The following is a 26,820-nucleotide window of genomic DNA, read 5'->3' as shown; positions in this document are numbered from 1 at the left end:
GCAGAGCCAGCTCTAGCATAATGAACTCTCACAGGGCCAGTCTTTCATTTTTTACTGGTTTTAAAACCTGCGTTGTGCAGAGCCATCAAAAACCAGAGGAGCAGCCAGAGGTCTGTGGCTTTAAAGTCTTCCAGGAATAATTATGAAGGTGACAGGTAGGAGACACCAACATCAGAGGTTTGCAGCTGCAACACCACATATTTACTCATATTTGGGTCTAAATCCAGTGAAAGTAACAGCTTCACAGGAAAACACTTTCCTCTCTCAGTACTCCAAGACACAGTTGCTGCTCTCTGCTGTTGACGGCACCTGAGGGAGGCTCTGGGGTTCTCCAACACTCACCGAGAGCTGGCAGGTTCCCATTTCCCAGCCAGAGCAAAGCCAATAGCTTCTTAACAAGGTTCCTTCATCAGATCTGCAATCAGCTCCTTGGAGATTCATCCCACTTTGCAAAAGGAGCAAAATGAGCGGGGAAACAAACATTTCTATTAAAACATATGGCAGCAAAGGAAGGCTCAACTGAGCAGTTAACAGCAAAGGTTTTGTGTTCTGTGCTCACAGGAACTCAGCTCCCTGAGCACAAGAGGAGTAACATCTACATTTGAGCTGGGAGCTCCCACGGGTCCTGACTAGCCTGCAGAAATTCCTCCCCCTCAAAGCATACAAATGGGGCACGTGTCCAACATCTCATCCAAGATGTTGTAAGTTTATCAATGAAAGAATTTCCCTAAGCCCTGCCTTTCCTCCCCAAAAGCACCATCTGTACCAGCTCCTCGCAGCTTAGAGAACTGTGCTAGCAGCACTGCCTGTTCTCCTCTGCAGCTCTCAGCAGACAGACCACAGCTGGTCTCCTCTCTTCTGGGGTCCTGTGGAGGGTCTGTCACAGGCTGCCAGAGTCACCCTCTGCCCAGGCAGCCTTTAGGGGAGCAGTGGGATGGGATTAAGAAGGGAACACATTGAGATTGTTTCTCTTGGCTCTGTTCACAACAGATGTTCTCACACGTGTTGAAAAACCCTTTCTGTACAAAAAGAATCCTCTGCTTTAAGAGCTGAACAGGGAACCCAGCTGTGCTCTTAAACCCCAAAGCTAGAGTTTTACAGAGGGGGCAGTGTCAGGGTAATATCTTGGCCTCACTAAAGCATAAAAATACCAGGGGCAAGTTACCAAATAAAGCTTGCAGCCCTTTACTTAATAATCCAAACAGCACCTTGAACCCAGGGGTGAGGAACAGGCAGGGTTTGAGTCTCCTTCCAGCAGGAGCTGCTGGGACCATCTCTAACCCCAGTAGGAGTGTTTCTCCTGCAAGCTCCATGTCACACCCCTGGTGAGGCCTCACTAAGGAATTGTCAAGCCCAGGTTTGCACCAGCTCCAAGCAAGCTCAGCTTGAATGTTTACACCAAAGTGCTGAGCTAGAGGCTGGAGAAGCTAATGTCACGCAGAGCCAGAGAAGATGGGACTGCAGAGGCACTGCTCTGCAGCAGGAAGGAGCTTCTGGAGCCAAGCTTCTCTTCCACAGAGGAGACCTGACTACTGCTCTACAGCACCAAGCACAACAGGGACCTTTATCCTGTTTGTGGCCTTTCCCCAAACCCTACAAATGACGAGACCTGGATTAGTCCTTTGAGCAAATCAGGAGATAAAAGATCTCTGGCTGCCGGTTAGCTCACACCAGCAGAACCACCTCCAGTGCTTATGTGTTGGTGTTAAAAGGGAAGGTTAATTTGGGTGACTCAGACTTCAGCACCCAAAGGAATCTCTACCCCTCAGAAATTGCAGCTCGTCCTGTGTCACCCCCGGAACGTCTGGCTAATTACAGCAGCTCGGAGAGACACATCCGATGCTGCTGGCTATTTTGGGCTCTCCAATTAAGCTTTTGCAGACTCCCAAGCTAAAATTTGAATGTAGTAGCATTGAGAGAGGGAGGGAGGGGTTTGAAGCAGGGCACATTTCCCAAATCCTTTTGGCACTGCCAGTTCTTTGCAGCAGGTGAAGATTCCCACCCCTCCATCACCTTCAAACCTTTCCCGTCAGCACGCGACAGAACGCAACCCACGAGGCTCGAGCTGTCAGGACTCCAAAGGGCAGGGGAGGGAGGTCAAAAGATCCACTTCTGCTGGTAAAATACCCTGCATCATAAGAGCTGATTCTCTAGCAAATCTTTTCCACTTGGTATAAAAGCTGTGCCTATTAAGAAAGAAATGGGAAAGATTGGTACAACCCCATAGCGATCGATGCTCCAGTTACACTGAAAATGAAGATGCATTCCCCCATCAGCAGGCCACAAATCCAGCCAGGGTCTGAGTCCCCCAGCAGAAAACTGCAGATCCAATTTTCAAGGCAAAGAATTGAAAGTAATCTCACTCTCCATGGCAGCATTTCCACCTATGGCTACTAACACCCCCAAGATAAGAGCAGCTTGTCTGGTAGCTTTTACACTGCCATATAAAATAAGATTTATGTCCTTCGCTGTCCTAGGCTCAGGGCTTTTCATGGTTGCCTTTTGAAGCTTCAGCATTGCAAGGGTTGCTTTCTTTGTTCTTTTATTTATGGAGCTCAGACTTTCAGTGATCTCAAGATCTGAGAGGAAGTGATTAGCTGTCCCCAAAGGAACTGCTCATGGCTGCTGCTGTGGGGCCTGGGGGACAAGTGTCCTTGCTGTGTAAGCAGGTCACTCCAGTGATGTGTGAGTATCCCCCCCAGCTGGGGTAGCTCTGGGCTCACTAGCAGCACTTGGGTGCATTTCTGAAGGTCTCTAGGGGAGAAGAAGGCACCAGAGGGAGTCCAGCTGCCAAAAGGTGCTTGAGGGCTGGGGAGTGCCCATCAGCCTTCCCCAGGGTTCAGGGCTTTCACTTTCTTGTCACCAGTCCTGTGACTCATACAGGAATCCCTATCAGAATCACAAAACTGTTCTGGCTGGAGAAGATCTCTCAGATCATCCAGTCCAAGCACTAACCCAGCACTGCCAGGTCACCACTAAACCTTGGCCCTCAGCACCACATCTCCATGGCTTTGAAACCCCTCCAGGGATGATGGGGACTCCACTACTGCCGTGGGAAATCTGTTCCAAGGACTGACAAACCCTTTGGGGGCAGAAAATTGTTTCTAATGTCCAACCTAAATCTCCCCTGGTGCAACTTAAGGCTGCTTCCTCTTGTCCTATCCCTTATTACTTGGGAGCTGCCCTGTTCTGGAGCATAGGGCATAGGTTTCCTTCAGCTGCCCTGGTCTGGAGCACAGAGTAACAACAACTTCAATGCTACCTCACTGCTGAGAGCACCCTTTTGAAGGCAAGCACCTAAGCCTGGAACCAGTTCCAAGAGGCAAATCTTCTCCATTTTCCCTCCCTTCTCAAACCCACTTAAACCTCCCTCTCCACAGGATCTGGGTGGGAGAGAGCTCTACGCAGGTACATGCTGAAACCTCCTCCACATCATGACCCCTTGTGAGAGTGTCAGTCATGTAAGTGACCTTTCCCCAAGTGTCATTTATTTGTGGGTACATAAAGAATGGCTGCAGCTTTGCAGCCCAGATGGTGCCATCCTCCACCTCCCCCACAGAACCTGGGCAGCAGCTTGCAACCGAGCTGCAGAAATAAACAAACTCACCCACTCGGTGGTGGCCTTGCTCATCTTCATCCAAGTGATTCAACAGCCTCATCCTCTCCATTCCTGCAAATTGAAGACATTTGTGAGTCTCCTTTAACAGCAGCAGAAGGGAAAAGGAAGAAAAAAAAATAAAAAAAAAAAGAAAAAAGATAAAAAAAAAGAAAAATCAAAAAGATTCCTGCATGCAATTAACACAGGAAGGAAAACATGCAACTTAAAGCTGAGCTTTGAAGAGTTCACAGTAAATATCAATATTGGGGTGGGGTGGGGGGTTGGGGGTCTACAAAGGGTCATCATTTAACAGCTTTAAAGAACTGAGCAGAATTTGGGGGTTTGGCAGTAGCAGGAACTATCTAAATCCGTTGACATTTTACATCTCTCCATATTTAAGTGTTGGGGGTTTTGTGGGGTTTTTTGGTTTTTTTTTGGGGAGGGAGCATTTTCAAAGGGCACAGTATTATAAAAAAAAAGAAAGAAAAAAAATAAAGTTATAGCTAATTTATGCAGAAACATTTGTGGTTGGTTTTAAACGTTTATTTTTTTTTTAAACATTTGGTTGCTTGGGGGTGGGGAGGGTTTGGTTTGGCTTTTTTTTTTTTTTCTTGAGGGAAGGGAGGGTAATTTTTTGGGTGGGTTTTGTTGTGGGGGTTTGGTTTTGTTTTTTTTTTTTTTCTTTTCTTTTTTTACATTAAACTTAAGATCTGAAGCACGGTTTCAAAACAGGAGTTTATGCAGAATCCGCTGTCACAGTTTATGTAAAACAGTAAAAAAAAAAAAAACTAAAAAAACAAAAAAAAAAAAGGAAAAAAAAAAGAGAAATGTGCTATTAAAAATCAGACATTTAGGTTACCTTTTTTGGGGCTTTGCGATGCCTGTTAGCTTTACACATCCTGATTTCTCCTGCGATAACTTTCCTTTAAAAGGGGGGGATATTGGCTGAGCTTTTTTTTTTTTTTTTCATCAAGCAAGACCATAAATACCCTGAAAGCTGACTCCAAACCATTGTGCAAAACGCTGTTATTGACACTTTCAAGCACAAAGCTGCAAATAACTTTTTTTTTTTCCCCTTTTTTGCCTTGTTTTTAAGAAGTATTCCCCTCGAAATCATGCCCTCGCCACAAGCAGTTTGGCTCCTGGAGCTCTGTTTTTTTCAAACCTCCCCCCACCCCCCCACCTAAAGCAGTTGAATTCTCTCCCCCTTTTTCCAAATGCCAGCTTCAGGAACAGGTTGCTCAGGGAAGTGGTAGAAGCTCCATCCCTGGTAGTTTTTAAAGCCAGGCTGGATGTGGCTCTGAGCAATCTGATCTAGTGGGAGGCGTCCCTGCTTGTGGCAGGGGGGTTGGAACCTGGATGATCTTTGAGGTCCCTTCCAACCCTGACAATTCTATGCTTGTTTTTTTTTTTTTTTTAATTTTTTTAAATTAAATTTATTTTTATTTTTTTATATACAAACCAATTGTTTTTTACCCCCCCCCCCCCCACGTTCTTTCTAAATGCAGCAGTTTACTTGAGGAGATTCTAAGAGCCAGCCATACGCACCCTTCTCAGAAGGATCTGAGGATATGCAGCACCCTTCTCAAACACAAGAGACAAAATTTTTAAGTGGCTTTTCCAAAGTAAAAGCTACTGGGAAAAAAAAAAAAAAAAAGATAAAAATCAAATATAGGAAGGGCAGCAACTTAGCCAAAAAGAGGTTTGGGGGGGCTGGGTGAGGGGGTGTTTAGAGAAAGCAAATTTCCTTCTCCTTCTGGTGGCAGCTAAGCCTTGGATTTGATTTTTTTTTGGGGGGGGGGGAGAAGTTTGGGTCTGTTTTTGGGGGGGGTTGGATCTTTTTTTTTGGGGGGAAAGGGGAGTTTGAGTCTCCTTTTGTTTTTTTCAGCCTTCATTTTGTCACCAAGCCATTTCAGACTCAACGCTGGAGCCTGGAATATTCTGTGAGGCCACCTGAAATCTGAATAATTCAACAAAGAAAATCATCAACACTTTCCAGCAGGCTCAAGTGAGGCTTTTTTTTCCCCACACAGATCAAGTTTGTTTTTTTTTTTTTTTTCCCATAGATCAGTGTTTTTTTGGCTACAGGTCAGGGTTGTTTTTTTTTTTTTTTTGGCCACAGATCAATATTTTTTCCAATGGATCAGGTTTTTTACCACAGATCAGGGATGTTCTTACCACACATTAGGTGGTGTTTTTATTTTGCCACAGATCAGAGCTGGTTTTTGCCACAGAGCAGAATTTTTACCATAGATCAAGATTTTACTTTGCCACAGATCAGGGCTATTTTTTTGCCACACATGAGGCTTTTTACCATAGATCAGTTTTTATTTTACCACAGATCAAGTTTTTGACCATAGATCAGTTTAGATTTTGCCACAGACTGAGGCTTCTTTTTTCCAGAGATCAGGGCTATTTTTTTGCCACAGATCAGGATTTTTACCAAAGATCACAATTTTACTTTACCACAGATCAAGTTTTTGACCATAGATCAGTTTTTATTTTGCCACAGACTAGAGCTATTTTTTTTTTTGCCACAGATCAGAGCTATTTTTTTGCCACAGATGAGGATTTTTACCATAGATTAAGATTTTTCTTTTGCCACAGATCAAGATTTTTACCATAGATCAAGTTTTTATTCCAACACAGTTCAGGTTTTTGACCATAGATCAGCTTTTTCTTCTGCCACAGAGCCGATTTCTAACCACAGATTACTTTTTTTTTTTGGCCACAGATCAGGGTATTCCTTTTTTTAAAAATTTTTTTAATTTGTTTTGTTTTGCCACAGGTCAGGATCAAACTGCTTGCATAACTTCCAGGGGGTGAAAAAACTTTTTTTTTTTCCCCTTTTCTAAAAAAGAAAGAAATCAAACTCCAGCTCATGCAGGGAGCTTGAGAAACTGTGTGAGAATCACCAAAAAAAAAAAAACACACCACCTTTTTTTTTGTTTGTTTAACATCTCCATGTTTTTAAAAGACAATTAGCTTTAGCATTGATTTATATTTATTTGGATAATGATAAAAATAATAAAAATTTTAAAATCACTAGTATTTTTTTAATAGCTCAACCAAATTAAAAAAATATATATTAAAAAAAAAATCAAACAAAAATGACAATTCATCACATTTAATTTGATTAAAAAAGGACTAAACTTTATTGACAGACTGCAGCAGACATCTTTGACAAGTTTTAGCTACCTATTTAGGCAGACTTACACATGTAGCATTTAAACAGAGTGGGAGGACAGTGTCACAAATCCAATTAGGACTTTATCCTATGTACAAAGTGAATTTTTTTTTCCCCTCTATTTTTGTTTTGGTTTGGTTTTTTGTTTTCAGCTGCAGTGTCCCTTTTTAGGCAGAGTAAGTGTTGAGATACACTTGAACAAGTCCGAGGTGGGGTTGGTAATCCTGACAGGGCTGGCAAAGAGATGGAAATTTGCCCTGTTTTGATCTGCCCCCTCCCCCCACAAATATTAGCAAAAAAATGAAACCACTGAAGAGCTCAAAACCTACTCACAGAACACTTGCTTTCTAATAGCAAACATTAGGCTGTTAAAGCCACGCTTGAAATGTCAATTGATTATTATTTTTCTTTTAATATATATATATTTTCTTTTTTTTTTTTTTCCCTTAAAAGTTCTTCAGATAGAACCAACCTCAGAACCCCCTTTTACAACGGGAAAAAAAAAAACAAAAACAGCTTCCCAAGCATCTCTCAACACTGTACATTCCGGGGCTAGATTTCAAAACCCACATAAGAAAAGTCAATTTTTTCTTTTTTTTTTTTTTTTTTTCTCTCCACAACTCTAATTGTTTGTTTTCTTTAAAGTCAATTAGTTTTTAAAAGGAAAAAAAAAATCAGTTATTTAATTTGTTTGAGGATCCTTTGTATTAAAATTTAAACTTAAGATTTCAACCAGCAATCAGGGTTTTTTTTTTGTTTTGTTTTTAAGGACAGTTTGATGTCTGAGGTTACTTTTAAATGCAGCTAACATTAACATTATGATGTTTTTTTTTTTTTTAATGCTTTAAAAAAACCCCACAACCCTGAATTTTGAAATGTAGCCTACTTTGGGATTCTGCAACTAGCAACTTTTATGGGTTCCTTACAAAAGAAAACATAACCAAACTTAAAAGGTTAACAAACCCCTTAAATCTCATAACTGCTAAGCAAAGAACTGGAAACTAACATTTTTTTAACTCAACTTTTGGTTTCTTTCTATGTTTTTGTTTGGTTTTTTTCTCTTTTTATTAAAAAAGGTACAGGTTTTTTTTATCTAAACAACAGAGAAAGGAAAAAAATAAGCAATCTACACACTTAAAAAAAACAACAAAAAAAAGAAAACAGCAGGGAAAAAAAAGAAATTAATTAAAAGTCTGTCCTCTAAATCTAGTTAACTCATTTTTTTAAAAATACTACATACAAGAAGCCAGAATGCAGGGGGGTGAGGATGGAGTGGGAGGGGAAAAAAAAAGGGCCATGAAGAAAAACAGGGAGACAATTACTTGTCTGGTGTGGGCAAAGCAACAGGAATCCTGGGAGATACAAGAATCAGTAACAACTGGGGGTTTTTTTGCTCATAATTGATATTTTTTCCCTCATGTTTGTTATTTTTGTTGGTTTAATAACGTCCGTATGGGTGCTCTCTGTAAGCCCCTTTCACAGGCCTGGCTGGTGGGGCCTTCAGGGAGGGTCTGGTTCCATTCCAGTCATCTTGCCCTGTGGAAATATAAACACAACAACAAACAAAAACAAAAAGGGGAAAGAAAAGGAAAGGAAAGGAAAAAGAAAGAAAGGGAAAGGAAAGGAAAGGAAAAAGAAAGAAAGGGAAAGGAAAGGAAAGGAAAAAGAAAGAAAGGGAAAGGAAAGGAAAGGAAAAAGAAAGAAAGGGAAAGGAAAGGAAAGGAAAAAGAAAGAAAGGGAAAGGAAAGGAAAGGAAAAAGAAAGAAAGGGAAAGGAAAGGAAAGGAAAAAGAAAGAAAGGGAAAGGAAAGGAAAGGAAAAAGAAAGAAAGGGAAAGGAAAGGAAAGGAAAAAGAAAGAAAGGGAAAGGAAAGGAAAGGAAAAAGAAAGAAAGGGAAAGGAAAGGAAAGGAAAAAGAAAGAAAGGGAAAGGAAAGGAAAGGAAAAAGAAAGAAAGGGAAAGGAAAGGAAAGGAAAAAGAAAGAAAGGGAAAGGAAAGGAAAGGAAAAAGAAAGAAAGGGAAAGGAAAGGAAAGGAAAAAGAAAGAAAGGGAAAGGAAAGGAAAGGAAAAAGAAAGAAAAGGAAAGGAAAGGAAAGGAAAAAGAAAGAAAAGGAAAGGAAAGGAAAGGAAAGGAAAAAGAAAGAAAAGGAAAGGAAAGGAAAGGAAAGGAAAAAGAAAGAAAAGGAAAGGAAAGGAAAAAGAAAGAAAAGGAAAGGAAAGGAAAAAGAAAAGGAAAGGAAAAAGAAAGAAAAGGAAAGGAAAAAGAAAGAAAAGGAAAGGAAAAAGAAAGAAAAGGAAAGGAAAAAGAAAGAAAAGGAAAGGAAAAAGAAAGAAAAGGAAAGGAAAAAGAAAGAAAAGGAAAGGAAAAAGAAAGAAAAGGAAAGGAAAAAGAAAGAAAAGGAAAGGAAAAAGAAAGAAAAGGAAAGGAAAAAGAAAGAAAAGGAAAGGAAAAAGAAAGAAAAGGAAAGGAAAAAGGAAAAAATAAAAAAGGGAAAAAAAAGAAAAGGAAAGGAAAAAGGAAAAAATAAAAAAAGGGAAAAAAAGAAAAGGAAAGGAAAAAGAAAAGGAAAAAAGGAAAAAATAAAAAAGGAAAAAAAAAAGAAAAAATAGAAAGAAAAAAAAAAAAAGAGGTGTAGGATGGCAGAGTGTCTGACTGGACTTCCAGACACCAGCCTGCCTCCAGATTGGGACTTTGTGTGCCTTCCCTTCTACAAACAAGGAAAATGTACAGCCAGACAGCATCTGCTGCCTCTTCAGAGCAGACACTGCTGGTGCTGGACCTGCTGATGGGACACTGCACTCACCAGGACAGCCCAAACCCTTCTGCTACCACCACAAGCCAATGAAGGGCAATCCCCTATTGACCCTTAGGTAGCTGAAGCCCCAAATACCCAAACTCAGCTTTGGTTATGGGCTTGTGCTTGCACCACTCCTACTTCCACACCTGCCTTTCCCTCCAGGGCCACCAGTTTATGGCAGCCAAGCCTGTTCCTACCACCACGGAGCACATTCCCATTCTCTCAGACCAATCTCCAGCCTGGCTCAACGATTTACTTCTCTAATTCTGTTTCTGTGAAAGCAGAGACCAAAAGGAAATGACTGTGGATAAACAGATTAGCTGTGGCAACTTCATGCCAAGTATACAATGAGCATTTTTGGCCTTCACAGCCCAGACACCACCACCACTCTCCTACCAAGCAGGAGGCACAAAAGCCTCTTTGTGCTGCATGACCAACACAGGCAACAAACCAAGGCATTGAAGGCAGGAAAGACAGCCAAGGGGACTGACAGCAGCTGTCTGCTCCAGTGCATCTTGGACTGGAAAAGCATCTCTGGTGAAGCACCTGAATTTGAAATCCTCATGACTTAACAGGCTGAGGGAGCTGAAGAGAGGACTCCAGGGGGAACCTTAGAGCTGCCTTCCAGTACCTGAAGGGAGCCTACAGGAAGGCTGCAGAGGGACTTTTCCTGAGGGTGTCTAGAGGCAAGGACAAGGGGGAATGGTTTGAAGCTGAGGGAGAGTAGGGTTAGAGTGGAGCTGAGGAAGAAGTTCTTCAGCATGAGGGTGGTGAGACTCTGGAGTGGGTTGCCCAGGGAGGCTGTGGATGCCTCCTCCCTGGAGGTGTTCAAGAGACTTTCAGCAACCTGGGCTGGTGGAAGGTGTCCCTGCCCGTGGCAGGGGGGTTGGAACTGGATGGTCTTCAAGGTCCCTTCCAACCCAAACCTTTCTATGGTTCTATAAATTGGTCTCTCACACCTCTAAGTTGAGGGCTTTAGGCAATTCAAACTAGCTAAACTTCAAGGACTACTTGCAAATCCTCTTGACCAAAGTTGTTCCCCCCAAAGTGAGGCCTTTGTGTGACACTTAAATCCATTTTCCAAGCAAATGTACAGTGTCAGTGAGCAGGTTTCTGAGGATAAGGAAGCAGATGGAACCATGTGCTCATCCAGCTCTACAAAATACAATCCCTGCAAACCAGATTCCAGCAAAAGCATCACGGTGGGTGGAAATCCAGAGCTCTTAAAATACTCTAAAGCTACAAGGGAATGAAAAGATTATTTCCATAGTTAAAAAAAAAGGGAATTTTAAAAGCATCATCTTTGGACAATCAAGCTAGTTTAAGAACCTAAAAACCACAGAATGCCTTTGGTTCAGACCTGGAAGGTAGATTTAGGCTGGAGATTAGGAAGAAGTTCTTTCCAGTGAGGGTGGGGAGACACTGGAACAGGTTGCCCAGGGAGGTTGTGGATGCCCCCTCCCTTGAGATGTTCAAGGCCAGGCTGGATAAGGCCTTGAGCAACCTGGGCTGGTGGGAGGTGTCCCTGCCCATGGCAGGGGATTGGAACTGGATGATCTTTAAAGCCCCTTCCAACCCAAACCACTCTGTGAAATCTCTAGGGCATAAATATTCTACCATGAGGAATCCTTAAGGCTGTCCTCAAGCTTTTGCTCAGAGCATGGAGTAGCACTGGAAAACACCTGGTAGGCCACAAGCAATTCCCAACCACTGTAGGTAATTCCCAACTATGGGCAGCCCCTTCCCAGTCAAGAGAACAGCATTCCCAGACATACCATAAGCTTCATAGGTATCCTGTGCCTCCCCATGTCCATAATCATAGTATTCTGTGTCCCTGGAAGAGTAATTAGGGTGATTACACATGGTGCTGAAATCACACTCCTCGACTGACACGACTTGCACAAACACTTTGAAAGCAAAAATGCCCCAACATGACTCATGGCCATGGTGCCCTGGATTGTCAAGGACACTGGGACACCCCCAAAAGTGATTTCCCATGTTGATTCCAGTGGAATAGGGCACTCTCTCTACAGCTCAAGCTTAGAAATGAGTTTCCATTCCTTTAAGAGAAGCTAAAGAAACCAGGATCATGCATAAAGCTCAGTAACAGAGACAAGCAACTCACCCTTGGCCCTGGCTGTAGTAACCTTCATAGCCCTCATAGCTCTGGTCTGCATAGGCATCATCATAGCCCTAAAATGGATGATGACATAAACAGTGTGAATGGAAGGACCAAAGGTCAAAGCCTGAGCAAGAGGAATGGCAAAACTGAACTCAGGCTACAGCTGCTCTCAGAGGAGCCTGGGAATCCTGATTTTCCACAGGGAAGGGGCTCAATCATAAGACAAAGGTAACCAACACCTCCTTGTGTCCCATGGCCTGGGGGGAATGAGCCACACTAAAACTGACTATCCAAGTCATTTACATGTCCAAGGCTGCAGTTTGTCTGCAGTCCAAATCCATGTGCCAGGGTGTGGTACCCACACCACAAGGTTTACAGGTGGACAAATCCCAACCTATTAACTGTTGATTGGTTTTGTGAGAGGTTTTAGCATGAGGAGAAACAGACTTTGTAGAAACATCAATACTGCTGAGGATTCCCCAAAATGCTGCTGTGTATCCAACCCAGTTGTCTTGGTTTTCCTTTAAGAACACCAAGAACAGAGATGCCAAGAGAAGCTTGGCAGGAGGCTGATGCTTAGCTCTCATTCACATATTCCCTTCATGGATTTGGGGGGCAGTGAGAAACCTTTGGTGTTCCATGCTCAAAAGACTTCTCTTGCAGGAGGAGTAAATGAGATCAATCTTGGTGATTTTTAGGGCAAATTGCAGCCTCGGGGGTACATTTCGGTTTAAGAAACCCCACTCTTCCCCTTGCATTTACAATATTAGCAGTTCCTATGGGGATTAAAAAAGGCAGAGCAGGGCACCCAGCACCCCACTAGTGGCTGGGGGTCACTTTTCTGATGCAATTTCACTGCTTTTAGCCTTTAGTTTAATAACATTGAGTGCCTAACGCACGGTCAGGTAGTTGGAACTGAGAAGGAAAAAACCACCCCAAAGATTAAAAAAAAAAAAAAAAGAAGAGTTTCTTACATATTCATCATAGGATTCTGGAGCAGGAGGAGGAGGAAGTGGTATCCTCTGGATGCCAGCTGCACGTGCTCTGGGTGCAGGAGCACCTCGTACTGCTGGGGGGGGAGGCACTCCACGGGCTACAGCAGCCCCCCTGCCAATGGCACCCCTCACTGGGGCTCCTCGCACCAGGGCCCCCCGAGGAGGAGGTGGAGGAGGGGGAGGACCAACCCCACGTCCCCTGAAAAGGAGAGAGAAAGGATTGTGAACAGCTCTGGCTGTGCTCCTGCTTGAGCTGAGCCCTGAGGGCAGCCCAGGTGCTTCTTCCACCTGCTTTAAAATGCAGCAGCTTGATAAAGGAAGAGTCCTCATCAGCTGAGCCACGAATTCTTCATCAGGAGTTGTTAATGCTCTTGCACTGCAGGATTTACAGAAACCTCTTCTGGGATGAGGCCTCTGCTGTGTTAGATGTTGCACAGACGAAGACATAAATCTGACACCAACCTCTGGCCAAATCATTTCTCTGAGTTCATTTCAAGCAAGCCCCTGGCACTAACCTGTAATGAGTGCTCCACCTCAGGCCTGTGAAGATCAGTGGTGAGATGAGCAGGGGCACTTCTGAGCTAAACACTCAGCAAAGCAAAGACTTTCTCTTTAGGAAAGAGGTAGTGAAGCAAGAACTACAGTAACAGCTTGATCACCAATTTCTCCCAGTGCCTTGACAGCAATGACAGAATAATGCCAGCCTCTAACTTTCAGAGGAAGGTCACTTCAAACTGAAATTGCTTCTTCTGCTAAAGGCTCCAGAAGCAAACAAGACCCCCATCAATCTACACATGGCTTTGCAGGCCAGTTTGTGAAAGGTTACTTTATGAAGCTACTGACTTCAGGCATCCAAAAGATGACAGGAGACAATCCCACTGCCCCCAGATTACATCTCAAAACACACAAAACAGTTTGGTGCCAGCTGGCTGAGAGCATTGCAACACACAAGGCTAGAAAGCCTTGGCCAAAAGCCAAGGTCAAGGCCAACAGCTGAGTGGTGAGAACAAGCAGTTTGAACCTCATCTATCAGGGCAGCTCTGAGCAAGATGCAACGTTTCCAGGTGTGTGGGTTTGGGAAAGGTACCTTGGAACAGGTGGAGGTGGTGGTGGAGCTGCTCCCCTTCCCCGCACAGGGACTCCTCGGCCACGAGCTGGCTCTGGGACACCGTTCAGATAGGAGAGCTCCAAGAACTGCTCCTGACAGATATCATCCATCATATCCTAGAAAAGGGAGAGAGTCAACTCCAAAGAACAGCTAACTAGCCAGCCTGTGCTGCAGGATATCATCAACTGCCAACAGGAATGTGCAATAACCTGAGAGTCCTAAATGAAAAGCTGCCGGTTAGTTTTCCTGGGAACTGCTCAGCAGGCAGCAGTGTACAGCTGCCAGCCTCCTCCAAACAGGCCAAGGAGGACACACCACCTGCACGCCCAGGAGCTGCAGTGAGCACCACAGCTGGTCCCTGGGCAGAGGACCTCCCCCACAAGGGTTCTGGAGCTATCTGATGTTCAGCATGCCAGGGATGTCAGCAAGAGGTCTTCCTTGTGGTGGGCTCCTAACTCTGAGAGGGCACTGAAGGGCTGGAATGTGCCCAGAGAAGGGCAAAGAAGCTGGTGAAGGGTCTGGAGAACAGGGCTGGTGAGGAGTGGCTGAGGGAACTGGGGTTGTACAGCCTGGAGAAAAGGAGGCTGAGGGGAGAGCTCATTGCTCTCTACAGCTCCCTGAAAGGAGGTTGGAGGCAGGTGGGGGTTGGTCTCCTTCCTGGTAACAAGTGATAGAATGAGAGGAAATGGCTTCCAGTTGCACCAGGGGAGGTTTAGATTGGGTATTAGGAGTCATTTCTTCCCTGAAAAGGTTGTCAAAGACTGGCACAGGCTGCCCAGGGAGGCTGTGGAGTCTCTTTCCCTGGAAGTACTGGGTAGATGTGGTGCTGAGGGACATGGCTCAGAAGCACACCTGTTAACAGTGGGTTAATGGCTGGATTTAATGACCCAGGCCTTTTCCAGCTTAAATGATTCTGTGGTGCTTTAAGATGTATTTGCAAACATTGGAGAGTTGAGGGGTGAAGCCAGGCAAGCCATCTCTCACCTTCAGCACCTCACAGCTCCCATTTAAAGGCAAGTGGCTGGCAGAGAGCCCACACAGCATGTCACACTGACACACCGAAGGAAGGCTGCAGCCTGCTGAAGAGTAAAACTCCCATTTGCAAATCCAGGCTGTCCTTTCCATTTCTTAGGCACTCAGCATGTGCCTGGCTCCAGGAGGCTCTCTCCCCTCAAGGGGATCTAGCTTCAAGAATTAGCAGAGATCTCTGCTGACCCTGCAGAAAGCCATCGGAGCCCTCCCGTCCCCTCCGCATCTCAGACAAGCTGGGCCTGGCTCAGAGCATCTTCACAATGCTATGGCAACACCACAAAGCAAGGAGGCTCCTATCAGATGTGTCTTCACAGCACTGCTGGCTTCCATAGTGACTCCTCTGCCAGTTTTCACGAGTTTAACACGCTGCTTGAAGGCAGCCACAGATAAGACTCTTTAAATAGCAAGGCTGCACGCTCGCTTTAGCAAGCTGAGGTTTTGTACCTCCCAGGGGCTCCTTGAAGATGACCTCTTTCCTTCAAAGACACTCTGCAGAGCAATTTCTCCTCCTCCTCTCTGTGTCAGACTCACAGAAATCACACAGTGCCCACATCCTTTTCCACACTTCCCTGCTACCCACCGCTCCAGGGTTCCACCCACCCCTGGGATTTCAGGCTGAGGATTCTCAGCTCCCAGAACGTGGTGCCAGGGTACAGGCAGGTCTCTTTTCCCAGGGAACAAGCAGCAGGATGAGAGGAAATGGCCTCAAATTACAAGAGGAAAGGTTTAGGTTGGACTTGAACAGTTTTTTTCCTCAAAAGGGTTGTCAAGCCCTGCAACAGGCAGCCCAGGACAGTGGTGGAGGGATTGAAAACCTGTGGAGATGTGGCACTGAGGGACATGGTTTAGTGGGGGACTTGGCAGTGCTGGGTTACTGGTTAGACTTCATCTTGGAGATCCTTTCCAACCTTAGTAATCCTATCTTAAGTTGCCAGACAGGTTTAATACTCCAGGGCTTCCTCAACCACACCAAGTCCTGCAGCTCGAGCCTCACACTCTGCAAATCTTCCCCATCTCCAACCCATCAACCTCCTTCCAAAAGGGAAGAAGATCAATGTACATACTGGGACAAGGAACTTCTTGACTTCTTCCATGGCATGAGCCATCAGAGCATAAGCTTCACAAGGGGGTCCAAAAACTTCAATGAAGACATGCAAATCCATATTTAGGTGAGCGTATTTTGGATCCCCCCCTTTACGCAGCTCCTCCTCCTGAAATAAAGCAGAGCAGAGATTCCTCAAACTAAAGATGCAGAGAAACAACTTTGCTTTTAGCTTTCTCTTTCTTTCCCTTCACAGGAAATGTCTGCCCAAGCCATCCCTGGACACAGAGGATGACAGCATCCAGGTGCCACCTACACTTCCCATCTCTTTAGAGCTGCCTTTCCAGGTGATTGATATTTTTGCCAATGCATTGACACCAGGCTCTTTATTTTCCTCCCCCTCCCAGAAGATTAAGCATCTGCAAGCTGTGGTCTTTTTCCTCACCTTTCTCTGCTTGAGGTGCTCTTTTCCCCCTAGTGAAGTCTGATGCCTCAAAGAAGCTTCCTCTAACTCCACTCTTTGATCCTTGTGTTAATCAGCTGGCTTTAAGAACCCCAGAATGGCTCAGGTTGGAAGGGACCTTAGAATTAATTCCAGCAACTCCTTCCAAGTTGTTCTCTGAAGGAAAAAGAAGCTCAAGAAGCTTCCTCAACTCCACTCTTTGATCCTTGTGTTAATCAGCTGGCTTTAAGAATCCTAGCATGGCTCAGGTTGGAAGGGACCTTAGAATTAATTCCAGCAACTCCTTCAAAGTCGTTCTCTGAAGGAGAAAGTTTCCCCTCCAGAACAAAAAAATAATAAGGAAAAAAGAATTCTTTTTTTCCAGCTGTCCCCTCTGAAATCCTTAAATTCTCATGGTTCAGTGAAGATGTTGAGGCAGCATGTTCCTGATAATCTTTAGTGAATCACAAAGTGCCAGGAGGGTTTTTTTTTTTTCAGCAGAAAAAATGAAAAGAATTTTCTCCCTCCTTCCTGCTCACTCCAAAAACTGTAACAGAGCTGTTAACAATTCAGCTTTTTTACTTCATTGGCATGAAAAGCTTTTGCCCCTCTGGCTTGTTTGTAGCTTCATAAGAAGGACACAGAGCTGTTGGAGTGAGTCCAGAGGAAGGTCACAAAGATGAGCCAAGGGCTGGAGCTCCTCTGCTATGAGGACAGGCTGAGGGAGCTGGGGGTGTTCAGCCTTGAGGAAAGGAGAAGACTCCAGGGGGACCTTAGAGCTGCCTTCCAGTACCTGAAGGGATCCTACAGGAAGGCTGCAGAGAGACTTTTCCTGAGGGTGTCTAGAGACAGGACAAGGGGGAATTGGTTTGAAGCTGAGGGAGAGCAGGGTTAGAGTGGAGCTGAGGAAAAAGTTCTTCAGTAGGAGGGTGGTGAGACTCTGGCACAGGCTGCCCAGGGAGGCTGTGGATGCCTCTTGCCTGGGGGTGTTCAAGGCCAGGCTGGATGAGGCCTTGAGCAGCTGAGTCAAGCTGAGAGGTGTCCCTGCCCATGGCAGGAAGCTTGGAGCAGATGATCTCTGAGGTCCCTTCCAACCTGAGCCATTCTATGACTCTTAGTGACCCTGCTCTGGCAAGAGGTTTGGACTGGATGATCTCCAGAGGTCCCTTCCACCCCCCACCAGGCTGGGATTCTGTGACTTCTCACAGAAGCAAACTGAAAGGCATCATTGGATGCTTTGAAGGGTGATGCCCTCACCTTTGCTTTGTCTCTCATAGAACCCTTCCCAAGCACAGATATCTTAGCACCAGTTTCTTCCTGAAGTCTCTTGATGGTGTTGCCTTGAGGTCCCAAAATCTTTCCCACAAAGTTGAACTGTAAATGAAGAAACAAAACAAAAGCCAAAGGAAAATAAGCTCCAGAGTTAAGAAGCCTTAACGAAGCTTTTCTCAGTGTTATGCTGGCTGACAGAAGAATTTGATCACTCCCATTTGTTCTTCACCTCATCAAGAAAATGAGACAAAAAAAAAAATGCACAAGAAAATTTAAATCCCAGAACATTCTTTCTGAGGGGAAAAAACCCAAAACAAAACAACAAAACCAACCAACCAAAATACAATCAAGTGAAATGAACTCCTGTAAAGTGTTTAATTCTAACATCTACTCTCCAGCAAGCCTGGAGAGTTAAATGAGTTCTTAACTGTAAAACTCAAAGCTCTACATCTGGGAGTGTCTATTCCAGTCATAAAAGATCCCAGCTATGCTTGATCCCAAATGTAATATATTAAGAAATCAGACCCCACAAGCTTGCCCAGGAGAGAAAAAAAGGTCACAGAGACAGTGGCACAACTCCTGATGAGACTTTTGACAGCTGCTATCTCCACGTCAGCCATAAAAAAACCCCACACCCACCCCAAAAATCCACAGAAACCCAAGCAAATCCCAGAGATTCAGGAAGCTATTTCCTGGCCCTCACCTTGGGATACTGTTTGACAGGGATCAGAACTCGTTCTTTCAGTTTCATATTCTTGTGGGAAAATAAATCCAGGTAGTTCTCTTCCTCATCCTTCTTGGTTGTTTCACCCTTCTGAATTTTTTCAATCTCTAAACAAGACAAAAATAGGGCTGCTTACATTCCTCAAACCAGCATCAGCTGTAGAGTTGGAATTAGGACAGGACACCACCCTCCCTGCCCCCTGAATTTCTCTGTCAATAGATGACCAGCACTCAGCATTGCACTCATGGAATCTGGATAGGCAGTGCCAACCTCAGCAGTGCCAGCCCACAGCCTGCCTCTTTCTCCCTTCACACCTAAGAATTCCAGAAGGCAAAAAAGGGGATAATGAACAAAAATAAGAACCAACAGCCTATAAATAACTTCAACAGATAAAAGGAGGAAACTGCAAACACAGTATTGCATCTTACTTCTGCTGTGTCTTCCTCTACCAGTCCCCAAGCTCCTGCCTCCACCATGAAGGCAGTGCCCTTGTGTGGGCTCCCAAACCTACAACAAAACCAGCCCCAACCCCTCTGACCTCAGAGCTGCATTTCAATATCTGAAGGGGACCTACAGGAAGGCTGGGGAGGGACTGTTTAGAAGGGCTTGTGGGGATAGGACAAGGATCAATGGTTTGAAACTGGAGCAGGGCAGATTTAGGTTGGACACCAGGTAGAAGTTCTTCAGTACCAGGGTGGTGAAATACTGCAACAGGTTGCCCAGGGATGTGGTTGAGACCCTGCCCCTGGAGACATTCAAGATCAGACTTGATGTAGCCCTGCCCAGCCTGATCTAGCTGGAGATGTCCCTGCTGCCTGCAGGGGGGTTGGACAAGATGCCCTTGGAGGGTCCCTTCCAACCCTATGCAATCTGTCACTCTGTGACTGCACACAGTTGTGCTAAGGCTGTGGCCAGCAGCACATCAGGCAAGTCCTCATGGCTGGAGCTGATGAGCTGGTTTAGATCTGTAATTCAGTTAGTGGTGTCAACACATCTTGACATTAGGAACTGTAGTTGAGGAACCCCAATAAAGAGAAGCCTGCCCCAGTGACACTCCAGAGTGCAGTCTAGCTGATGAAAGTCTTATGAGCTTCATTTCATTAAAGGAAATGCACTTTCCTTTCTTCCCAACTGGGCTTCTTGAGTTGTAAGCCTCAGGCACACAGCCCTAAAAGCAAGTGTCACAAGTCCTTAACTTAATTCAGACACTGCAACAACCACACATTCCTTTTCTTTTTTTTTTTTTTTTCCTCTTGTCTCTTAAAATAAGATTCTGATTTTTAATGTATGTTGTGAATTACAGAGTCCTGGAAAACCAGAGGGGCAGCCTCTGACTTGAACTGAAGGCATGCTGCAGCCTCAGGAGGATGTGGAACAAAGTCCAAGTAACCTTCTGGAAGTAGGTCATGAAGGTAGGCTAATTAGGAACTGGTACACAAACAACCTCTCCAGCCTGGCTGGGAATTCAGTGGTCACTGAGAGATAGTTGGAGGCAGTCATCTCTTTACAGACAACCCAAATGGAGAGCACTGGATGAGACCCTCTCCCTGGAGACATTCAAGATCAGGCTTGATGTAACCCTGGGCAGCCTGATCTAGTTGGAGGTGTCCCTGCTGCCTGCAAGGGGGGTGGACAAGATGCCCTTTGAGAGTCCCTTCCAACCTGTGAATCTCTGACTAAAGATCTTCAAGGCAGGCACTTCCAACAGGGGTTCTTAGAGGCATTAATGCAGCTCTCTTTGCACAAGGAGAACACTCAACATCTTTCAAAGCAACACAGTCCCCAGCTGACAGGCTTTTGTGTTCCAGGAACATCCAGCCAGGAATGATTTTTATTTAATGCTCAGCACTACACAATGATCTCCCCCAAATTTGGAGCCAACCCATTACTAACAATCTCCAATCACTTGTGAACCATTTGCACTCTTTGGCCTGAGAAATAAATTGGTCACACCATGCTTAGCCATCACAAATTACCATTTCCAGATGCTTAGCAGGAGAGGAGTATGACCTTAAAAGATTAAATTGTGCCATTTCCCCAGCAAACCCAAGAGCTATAAATATCTCCTCTGAGCTGAAAAAAGCTCTAAATGCAACTTCTCACATCTCAGGAGGAAAGAGAGACAATTTCACAAGATGATATCCATACGTGGATTAAAGCTGCAAGACACAACTGAAACTCAAGTCTGCTTTGTCACTGCCAGAATGCAAAGAGGGCAGCTGCAAGATCTTGGTGCTTCCTGTGATATCTGTCCAGGTCAGAAGCTTTGTGCTTTGGCCACAGTGGTCATGATTTTGGTTTCAGAAGAGTGGAATATCAGAGACTTGGCATATTATCTGAACACAAGGCTGGCCAGGAGCCAGCAATGAGTCCTTGTGGCCAAGAAGGCCAATGGCATCCTGAGGTGGATTAGAAGGGCTGTGGTGAGTAGGTCAGAGAGGTTCTCCTGCCACTCTATTCTATCCTGGTGTGGCCACATCTGGAAGATTGTGTCCAGTTCTGGGCCTCTCAGTTCCAGAAGGGCCTCAGGGAACTGCTTGAAAGAGTCCAGCACAGAGCCACAAAGCTGCTGAAGGCAGTGGATTTCTGCTTTAAAAAGAAATGATTTTTCTAAAGACATGATGCTAAAGTGAAAAAAAAAAACAAACCACCAAAAAAAGACCAAAATTCAAGAACTATAAAATGGATGAGATAAGATACAGAGCTGGCTGCCCTGGGTGGCTTTAGGGAGTGTTTTGATTTTTAGCTCTAAGAACAGAGCAAAGAATTAAGATTTGGAAGCTGAAGGTTGCATTGGTGGCTTTGTCCCTGCTCAGGCAGAGCTTTAGACTCCCTAAATCCAATGTGATCACCTCTCAAATATTTTGGCTCTCTAAACCCAGCAAGTTGATTTCTTCAAATACATTTTGAATGGTAACAAGAAACGTTTTCTATACATGGCAAGAATTAAAGCACCGTAAAACCTTCTTGATGTAAATGAAAACTACCCAGAGGCATCTTCTAGACCTTGCCAAAACACAATGCAGTCAGAGGTCAGCCCCTGCACACCAGTGACTCACAGCTGACATCAACCACCCAGCAAAATTCACTCTGCCTCCTGCAGCAGCTGCACCTGGGAATCACTCTGTGAGGGCAGCAAATAATTAACCATTTGCTAAACCCCACAAAAACATCAGATCCACTCTCACCAAGTCTTCAGATGAAATCTGAAACACAGAAGAAACCTTGAAGAGCAGAAAAACTCATTCTGAACCTGCCTAGATGCTGTCCTGTGCAACCTGCCCTAAGTGATCCTGCTCTGGCAGGGGAGTTGGACTTGGATGATCTCCAGAGGTCCCTTCCAGCCCCCAGAATTCTGTGATTCTATAACTTGGAAGTTCTGCAGCTTTGGGGATGGAGCTCAGTGTGGGTGACCTGGCAGTCCCCCTTCACTCCTTCAGAATGAACTCCAAGTCTGGGGGTTGGACAAGATGACCTTTGAGAGCCCATTCCAACCTGATGCAATCAGTGAAACAGGTGTGGAGGAGGACTGCAAAGAAGTCACTTGCAACATGTCCTGCTAGCAAGAGGAGCTGGACCAGACAATCTCCAGAGGTCCCTTCCAATCCCTGCCAGTCTGTGACTCTGTGACTTGAAGTTCTCCAGCTCTGGGGATGGAGCTCAGCATGGGTGACCTCACAGTCCCCTTCACAATGAACTCCAAGTCTGGAAATAGGTGTGGAGGAAGACTGCAAACATTCCACTTCCAGCATGTCCTACTGCTCTGGATTCCAGCCTTATCTGCCCTGCATTCTGGCACATCAGCTCCAGGACATGAAGCAGCACTGAATGAAGAGTGGTAGCAGTTTGTCAGACCACTTACTGATAGGAAGGAGCAGCACACCTCGAGGGGTTAAGCAATGCCTCCTGTCAGAGGTGCAGCAGCAGAAGGTTACCTTCTTGCCACGGGGAATGGCAGCAGTCTGGCAGTGGTTTCCAGGACTTCATGTGGGGCAGTGATTGCATTGTCTCAGAAGAAATCCTAAGGGGCAGGCAAAGGGGGTTGGTAATGCTGCTGCTTCACGAGGGTGAGGCTAAAGCAGCCACAGTGATCCTGATCTCAGCCCAGGCTCTTCCCTGACAAAAATAAAACCCTCATCAGACATTGTCCTGCAGCACACGTGTGGCTCTGCAAGCAGTGACACTTTCTGGGTACTCACAGTACTGAGAGTATTATCTCAACAGCACAATAATACTGACCCCAAGCCCAAAACCCCAACAGAAACCCCCACCTGAAACCCACAAGAATTTGGGGATGGGAGCCTCTGGAAGAAGGCAGAGCTCCCTCTTTCCCACACTGCTGGTCCCCAGCTGGTTTGATTCCAAAGGGAAGGAAGCAGGGACCTGTTCCTGGATGGATTTTGGCAATAGTGGAAGCTGCAGAATTTGGCAAGCCCTAAGCCCAGCCCTTCCCTCCTGCTTTCTGCTGAAATAACTCCCCCCTCCCCTCCAGCTTCTGCACTGGGATTCATCTGCAGACAGCTCTGCACTAGGAAGGGAGGGGACTGCCACCAGCACAGGGCATGGGGAAAAAAAGAAACCCTGCTGAAGCATGAGGCAGGGAGGAGGAAGCCTGGAGGTGAGCTGTGAGAAATGGCACAGAGCAGAGAGCCTGGAGGTGAGCTGTGAGAAATGGCACAGAGCAGAGAGCCTGGAGGTGAGCTGTGAGAAATGGCACAGGCAGGAGAGGCTTTGGGGACAGGAGCAGGAGGAGGCAGGGTCACAGCAGTGACAAGCATCAGCAGCTTGTGGTTTTGGCATGGCTTAGCAGTGTATACATTGAGAAATGCAACAGGGAAGGGTTATTGGCACATCACAGCCTGTAGGAGCTGGGCACAAGGTTAAGGTGGCAGTTACAGCTCCTTTGGGGGGTAGGAAATATGCTCAGAAACACAGAAATGGAGATAATCTTCTCCATTTCAGGACAGCCTGAACTCCACACAAAGCTTCAGGGCCTTGTACAGCTCTGGGTTACATCCAGTTTCTCATCACCCTTGTGACCTCAGCCCATCTCTAATCCCACTGCTTGGCTCCTTGGCAAGTCACCCTCAGGAGGCCACCACCCAGCATCTGACATTCCCATACAGCCCATTTCCCTTCCTTGGAACACACAACTGGAGGAACCTGGCCTGGGAACCAGCCCCTTTAGGCAAGAGAGGACTCTGCTGAGGAGGCTTCCAACACCTCCCTGCTTTGCAGGGCTTTGCTCTAACTCCAACTGCTCAGTGCTCCATCCCTTCATGGGTCCTGCTTTGTGTTCTCCACATCCAACCCACGGCTCTGAACCCACCCATCTCCATCCCTCCTCATCACTCCACACTTCTGGGGATGTTAAGGGCTGCATTTAACATAAGGACCAACTAGATGTGAGCCACAGAGACTTGCTAGTGGAATGACAGGTCCATCTGCAGCAGAGAAGGCTCAGAGATGATCAACTCTTCACTTGGACTTCCTCCATTAAAGAGTGAAGATTACCACAAGGATTTGGAAAAGGAACCCTACACCTAGCTAACACCTCAAGGGGCATCTCCCATCTTCCCACTGCACACAAGCAGAGAGGATTTTGTCTTTCAAAACGTCATTCCCCTCCCCACAGCAGATGGAGGGCATGAATCAAAGGGAAGAAAAGGGCTTTTCTTGTTCATGTGGAAAAGGAACAAGACCCCAAAATCAGAGATGAGAAAATGTTCCAAAGGGTGCAAGAAATCCCAGTTTTCAGTTTGTGTTCAGGGTGCTGAGTAACATAACCCTGCAGTGTAGCCACTTCACTGCCTCTCCACCACAAAGCACATTGTTCAGACTCGAGTAGTCTTACATCCCTGTGCTGCCCTTCATCTTGCTCCTAAACAATGCTGATTTTTCCTCTCGAGATGCTGAGCAGCTTTAGAACCACAAAAGTATTTTGGATTTTTTTTTTTTTAACAGATTGTTGTTAAAGAAGAAGAACCCACAGAGGGTTCTCTCCCAGAGGCAAGCAGGGCAAGCAAATTCCACTCCTGAGGAGAGGCTGGAGCAGGAATACTGCTGACACTCAGTTCTTTCTTTGTCTGGAAGTCATTTTGCTCAAGCTGTGCTGGCCATATGTACTAAAATCTTTGACCCAGACCTAAATTCCACAGTAAGCTTTACAGCAGCTTCTGCAACACATCCCCAAAGCGTGTCACAGCAGCAGGGACATTCTGAGCCATCCAGAACAGCTTGGAGTCATCTGTGCAAAGGGATTTAGTCACCGAAACAGCTAACACCTAAACTTCAGCTTCTTTCTCATGAGCTTCCTGCTCAGATCACTCCAAATTTGGGCTGCTGGTGAACGCTCCCCAAAGGGCAAAGACTTTTCAAAACACCCAAAGTAAGCAGGAAGCACCTGGAACTCTTCCAGTGATCAACCTGAAGTCTCACAAAGCTGCAAGCTACCATCAGCAATGTTGAAAATGAATGTAAAAACCCTTCATCAACCCTTGTTACTCCAAAGCTTTGCTAAGTGGGGCTGAGAACCTTCTCCTTTGTGCAGGAATCAGCCAGCTCCTCAGGTTTCATTTCCCTGGGAAGCATTACTACCGTGCTGTGGAGCATCAGCTGGCTAAAAGGCTTTTGTTAATGAAAAAAAAACCATTAAATTCTCAGCAAATCGGATTATAAAACTCATTTATTTAGATCGAGATGCCCGCGAGTGATGCCAAGTTCCACACCCTCCCCCCGCCCCGCCCCCGTGACGCTATCCCTCAGTTCCTCACACAATGGGAGGCAGCTATTCCCCAAGGATTCTTCCCTGTATTAAAGGAGGTGCTAATAAAAACCTCTAGCCCCGCACCAGTTGTGGCACCACATTTTTCAAGACCTCAAACCTCCAAATCAGTTAAAAGCAGAGCACTCCGCTCCTCTGGCTGCTGAAAGCTGAGCACAGCCTCACGCCGGGTACCTCCCCAGCTCCTCACTACGCGTACGCACAGAAAGCTGGAAGCGGTAGGAAATCATTTAAAAGTCATCCCAATTTTTCAGCTGACTACGGTGTCTGGAAGCAGCTGAACCTCCTCGAAAGAGCCACGAAACGCGGGCGCAGCAGCAGCTGCTCCGTGGAGAAATCAGAGCGCCAGGGCGATTGGGCAGTGATGGGGAAGGAGAAGGCTTGGTCTGGGCACAGAACAAAGACTGCCATTTCCAGTGCCTCTTTAGGTTCATCAGAAGCACGAAACAAGCTCTAACACAGATTATCAGAGCGGAAAACCAAATCAAAGAGATCACAAGCCGTGCCTCACAGGGGCTCAAGCAGATACTAAATGGACAATCTCAGGTTTTACCGTTCCCCTCCTCTCCCCAGGGATGGAACGGGCCGGTATGACGGCACGCCGTGTGTTAAAAAGAAACTTCTGGGTCTGCGTTTCTCCCAGCCCAAGCTCTCTATTAACCACAGAGCTAAACACAGAAATCTCTCATCTTCCAAACCCCCAGATTTCATCTCGCAGCGGGCAGGCCAGTCAGACTGGACCGGCGCAGGGGCTGCCGCCTCCCCACCTCCCCTGCTTCTCCCGGGAGCCGCCCGCCGCCGTCTCAGCGACCCGGGGTGCGTGAGGGTCCTTCTACAATCCTGCGGCACAAAGCGTTTAGTAGGAGCTGCCTCCGGTCCTACCGGCCCCATCGAGCTCCAGGGGTACCGTGTCCACTCCACCGAGACCGGAGAAAACCTGCCCGTCCCACCGAGCCTAGAGGTGCCCTACAAAGGGCCGTCCCGCCCTGCCCGGCCCCCGGTACCTGCTGTGAGGAGCTGCATGGCGTGCGTAAAGGACGGGTCGAGGCTGTCCTTCTCGGCCATCAGCTCGGGCAGATACTTGTTCTCAGGCTCCATCTTGGCAGCGGACCCGGTCAGCAGGGGAGCGGGGTTGCCGGAGGAGGCCTGACCGGACGAGCCGCCTCCCGTAGAGCCGGGCGGCAGAAGCGGTGGCGGCTGCGCCCCGCTAGCGTTCCCACGGCCCCCCCCTCCACGGGGCGGTCGCCGCTGCTGAGAACCCCCTTGGCGGGCACCACCGGGGCCCGGCCCGCGGCCCATACGGCCAGCGGGATCATCACGGCGCTGCATAACGGGGGGACGGAGCAGCGGCAGCAGTAGGGGCAGTGAGGCGGGCGCAGAGTGGAACGGGCCAAGCAACGGTGCCACACCGACCGCCGCAGCGCCACGGCCGGAAATGAGGAGCCGGAAGTCCCGCCCCTCTGCCTCCGTCGTCTCGCTCCCCCCCCGCCTCCGCCGGCTCCCGCGCGCTGACCCACGCACAGGGACACACCAGTCGCTCGGTTCCCACTGCGCAGGAGTAGATCTGGCAGCGTGACATCGGTCACAGCTGTGCGAAAATGAGTCCCCGGCGCAGCCACGGCGCATGCGCAGGCGCTGTCCGCTCTAGAACAAAGCGGTTTCGCGCAGGCGCTCTCGGCCTTTCCGCCAGGCGGCGGCTCTGAGGCGCGAAGCCCGGT

At 46.6% G+C, this 26,820-nt stretch overlaps 1 protein-coding gene across 1 annotated transcript; it reads right to left on the bottom strand.

Moving 5' to 3' along the window:
* Nucleotides 1-8,104: 8,104 nt before the first annotated feature.
* KHDRBS1 (KH RNA binding domain containing, signal transduction associated 1) lies at nucleotides 8,105-26,431 on the bottom strand. The gene is made up of 9 exons (XM_054395492.1): nucleotides 26,107-26,431; nucleotides 18,298-18,425; nucleotides 17,580-17,696; nucleotides 15,903-16,049; nucleotides 13,786-13,922; nucleotides 12,678-12,897; nucleotides 11,707-11,774; nucleotides 11,357-11,415; nucleotides 8,105-8,321 (listed from the first exon to the last, which is right to left on the bottom strand). Exons 1-9 carry the CDS (start codon nucleotides 26,429-26,431, stop codon nucleotides 8,224-8,226), a joined length of 1,299 nt encoding a protein of 432 aa, XP_054251467.1. The 3' UTR covers nucleotides 8,105-8,223.
* Between the last annotated feature and the right edge of the window lie 389 nt (nucleotides 26,432-26,820).

This window comes from Indicator indicator, chromosome 33 (genome assembly GCF_027791375.1).
Source record: "Indicator indicator isolate 239-I01 chromosome 33, UM_Iind_1.1, whole genome shotgun sequence".
NCBI lineage: Eukaryota > Metazoa > Chordata > Aves > Piciformes > Indicatoridae > Indicator > Indicator indicator.
This window is presented reverse-complemented; position numbering and strand designations above follow the sequence as displayed.

Coding starts and splice junctions, on each gene's coding strand:
- KHDRBS1 (XM_054395492.1), bottom strand. CDS start 26,431: ATGCAGCGCCGTGATGATCCCGCTGGCCGTATGGGCCGCGGGCCGGGC. Junction 16,050..17,579: donor CTATGAGAGACAAAGCAAAG/GTGAGGGCATCA, acceptor GCTTTATTTCAG/GAGGAGGAGCTGCGTAAAGG. Junction 11,416..11,706: donor TACTACAGCCAGGGCCAAGG/GTGAGTTGCTTG, acceptor TTACTCTTCCAG/GGACACAGAATACTATGATT.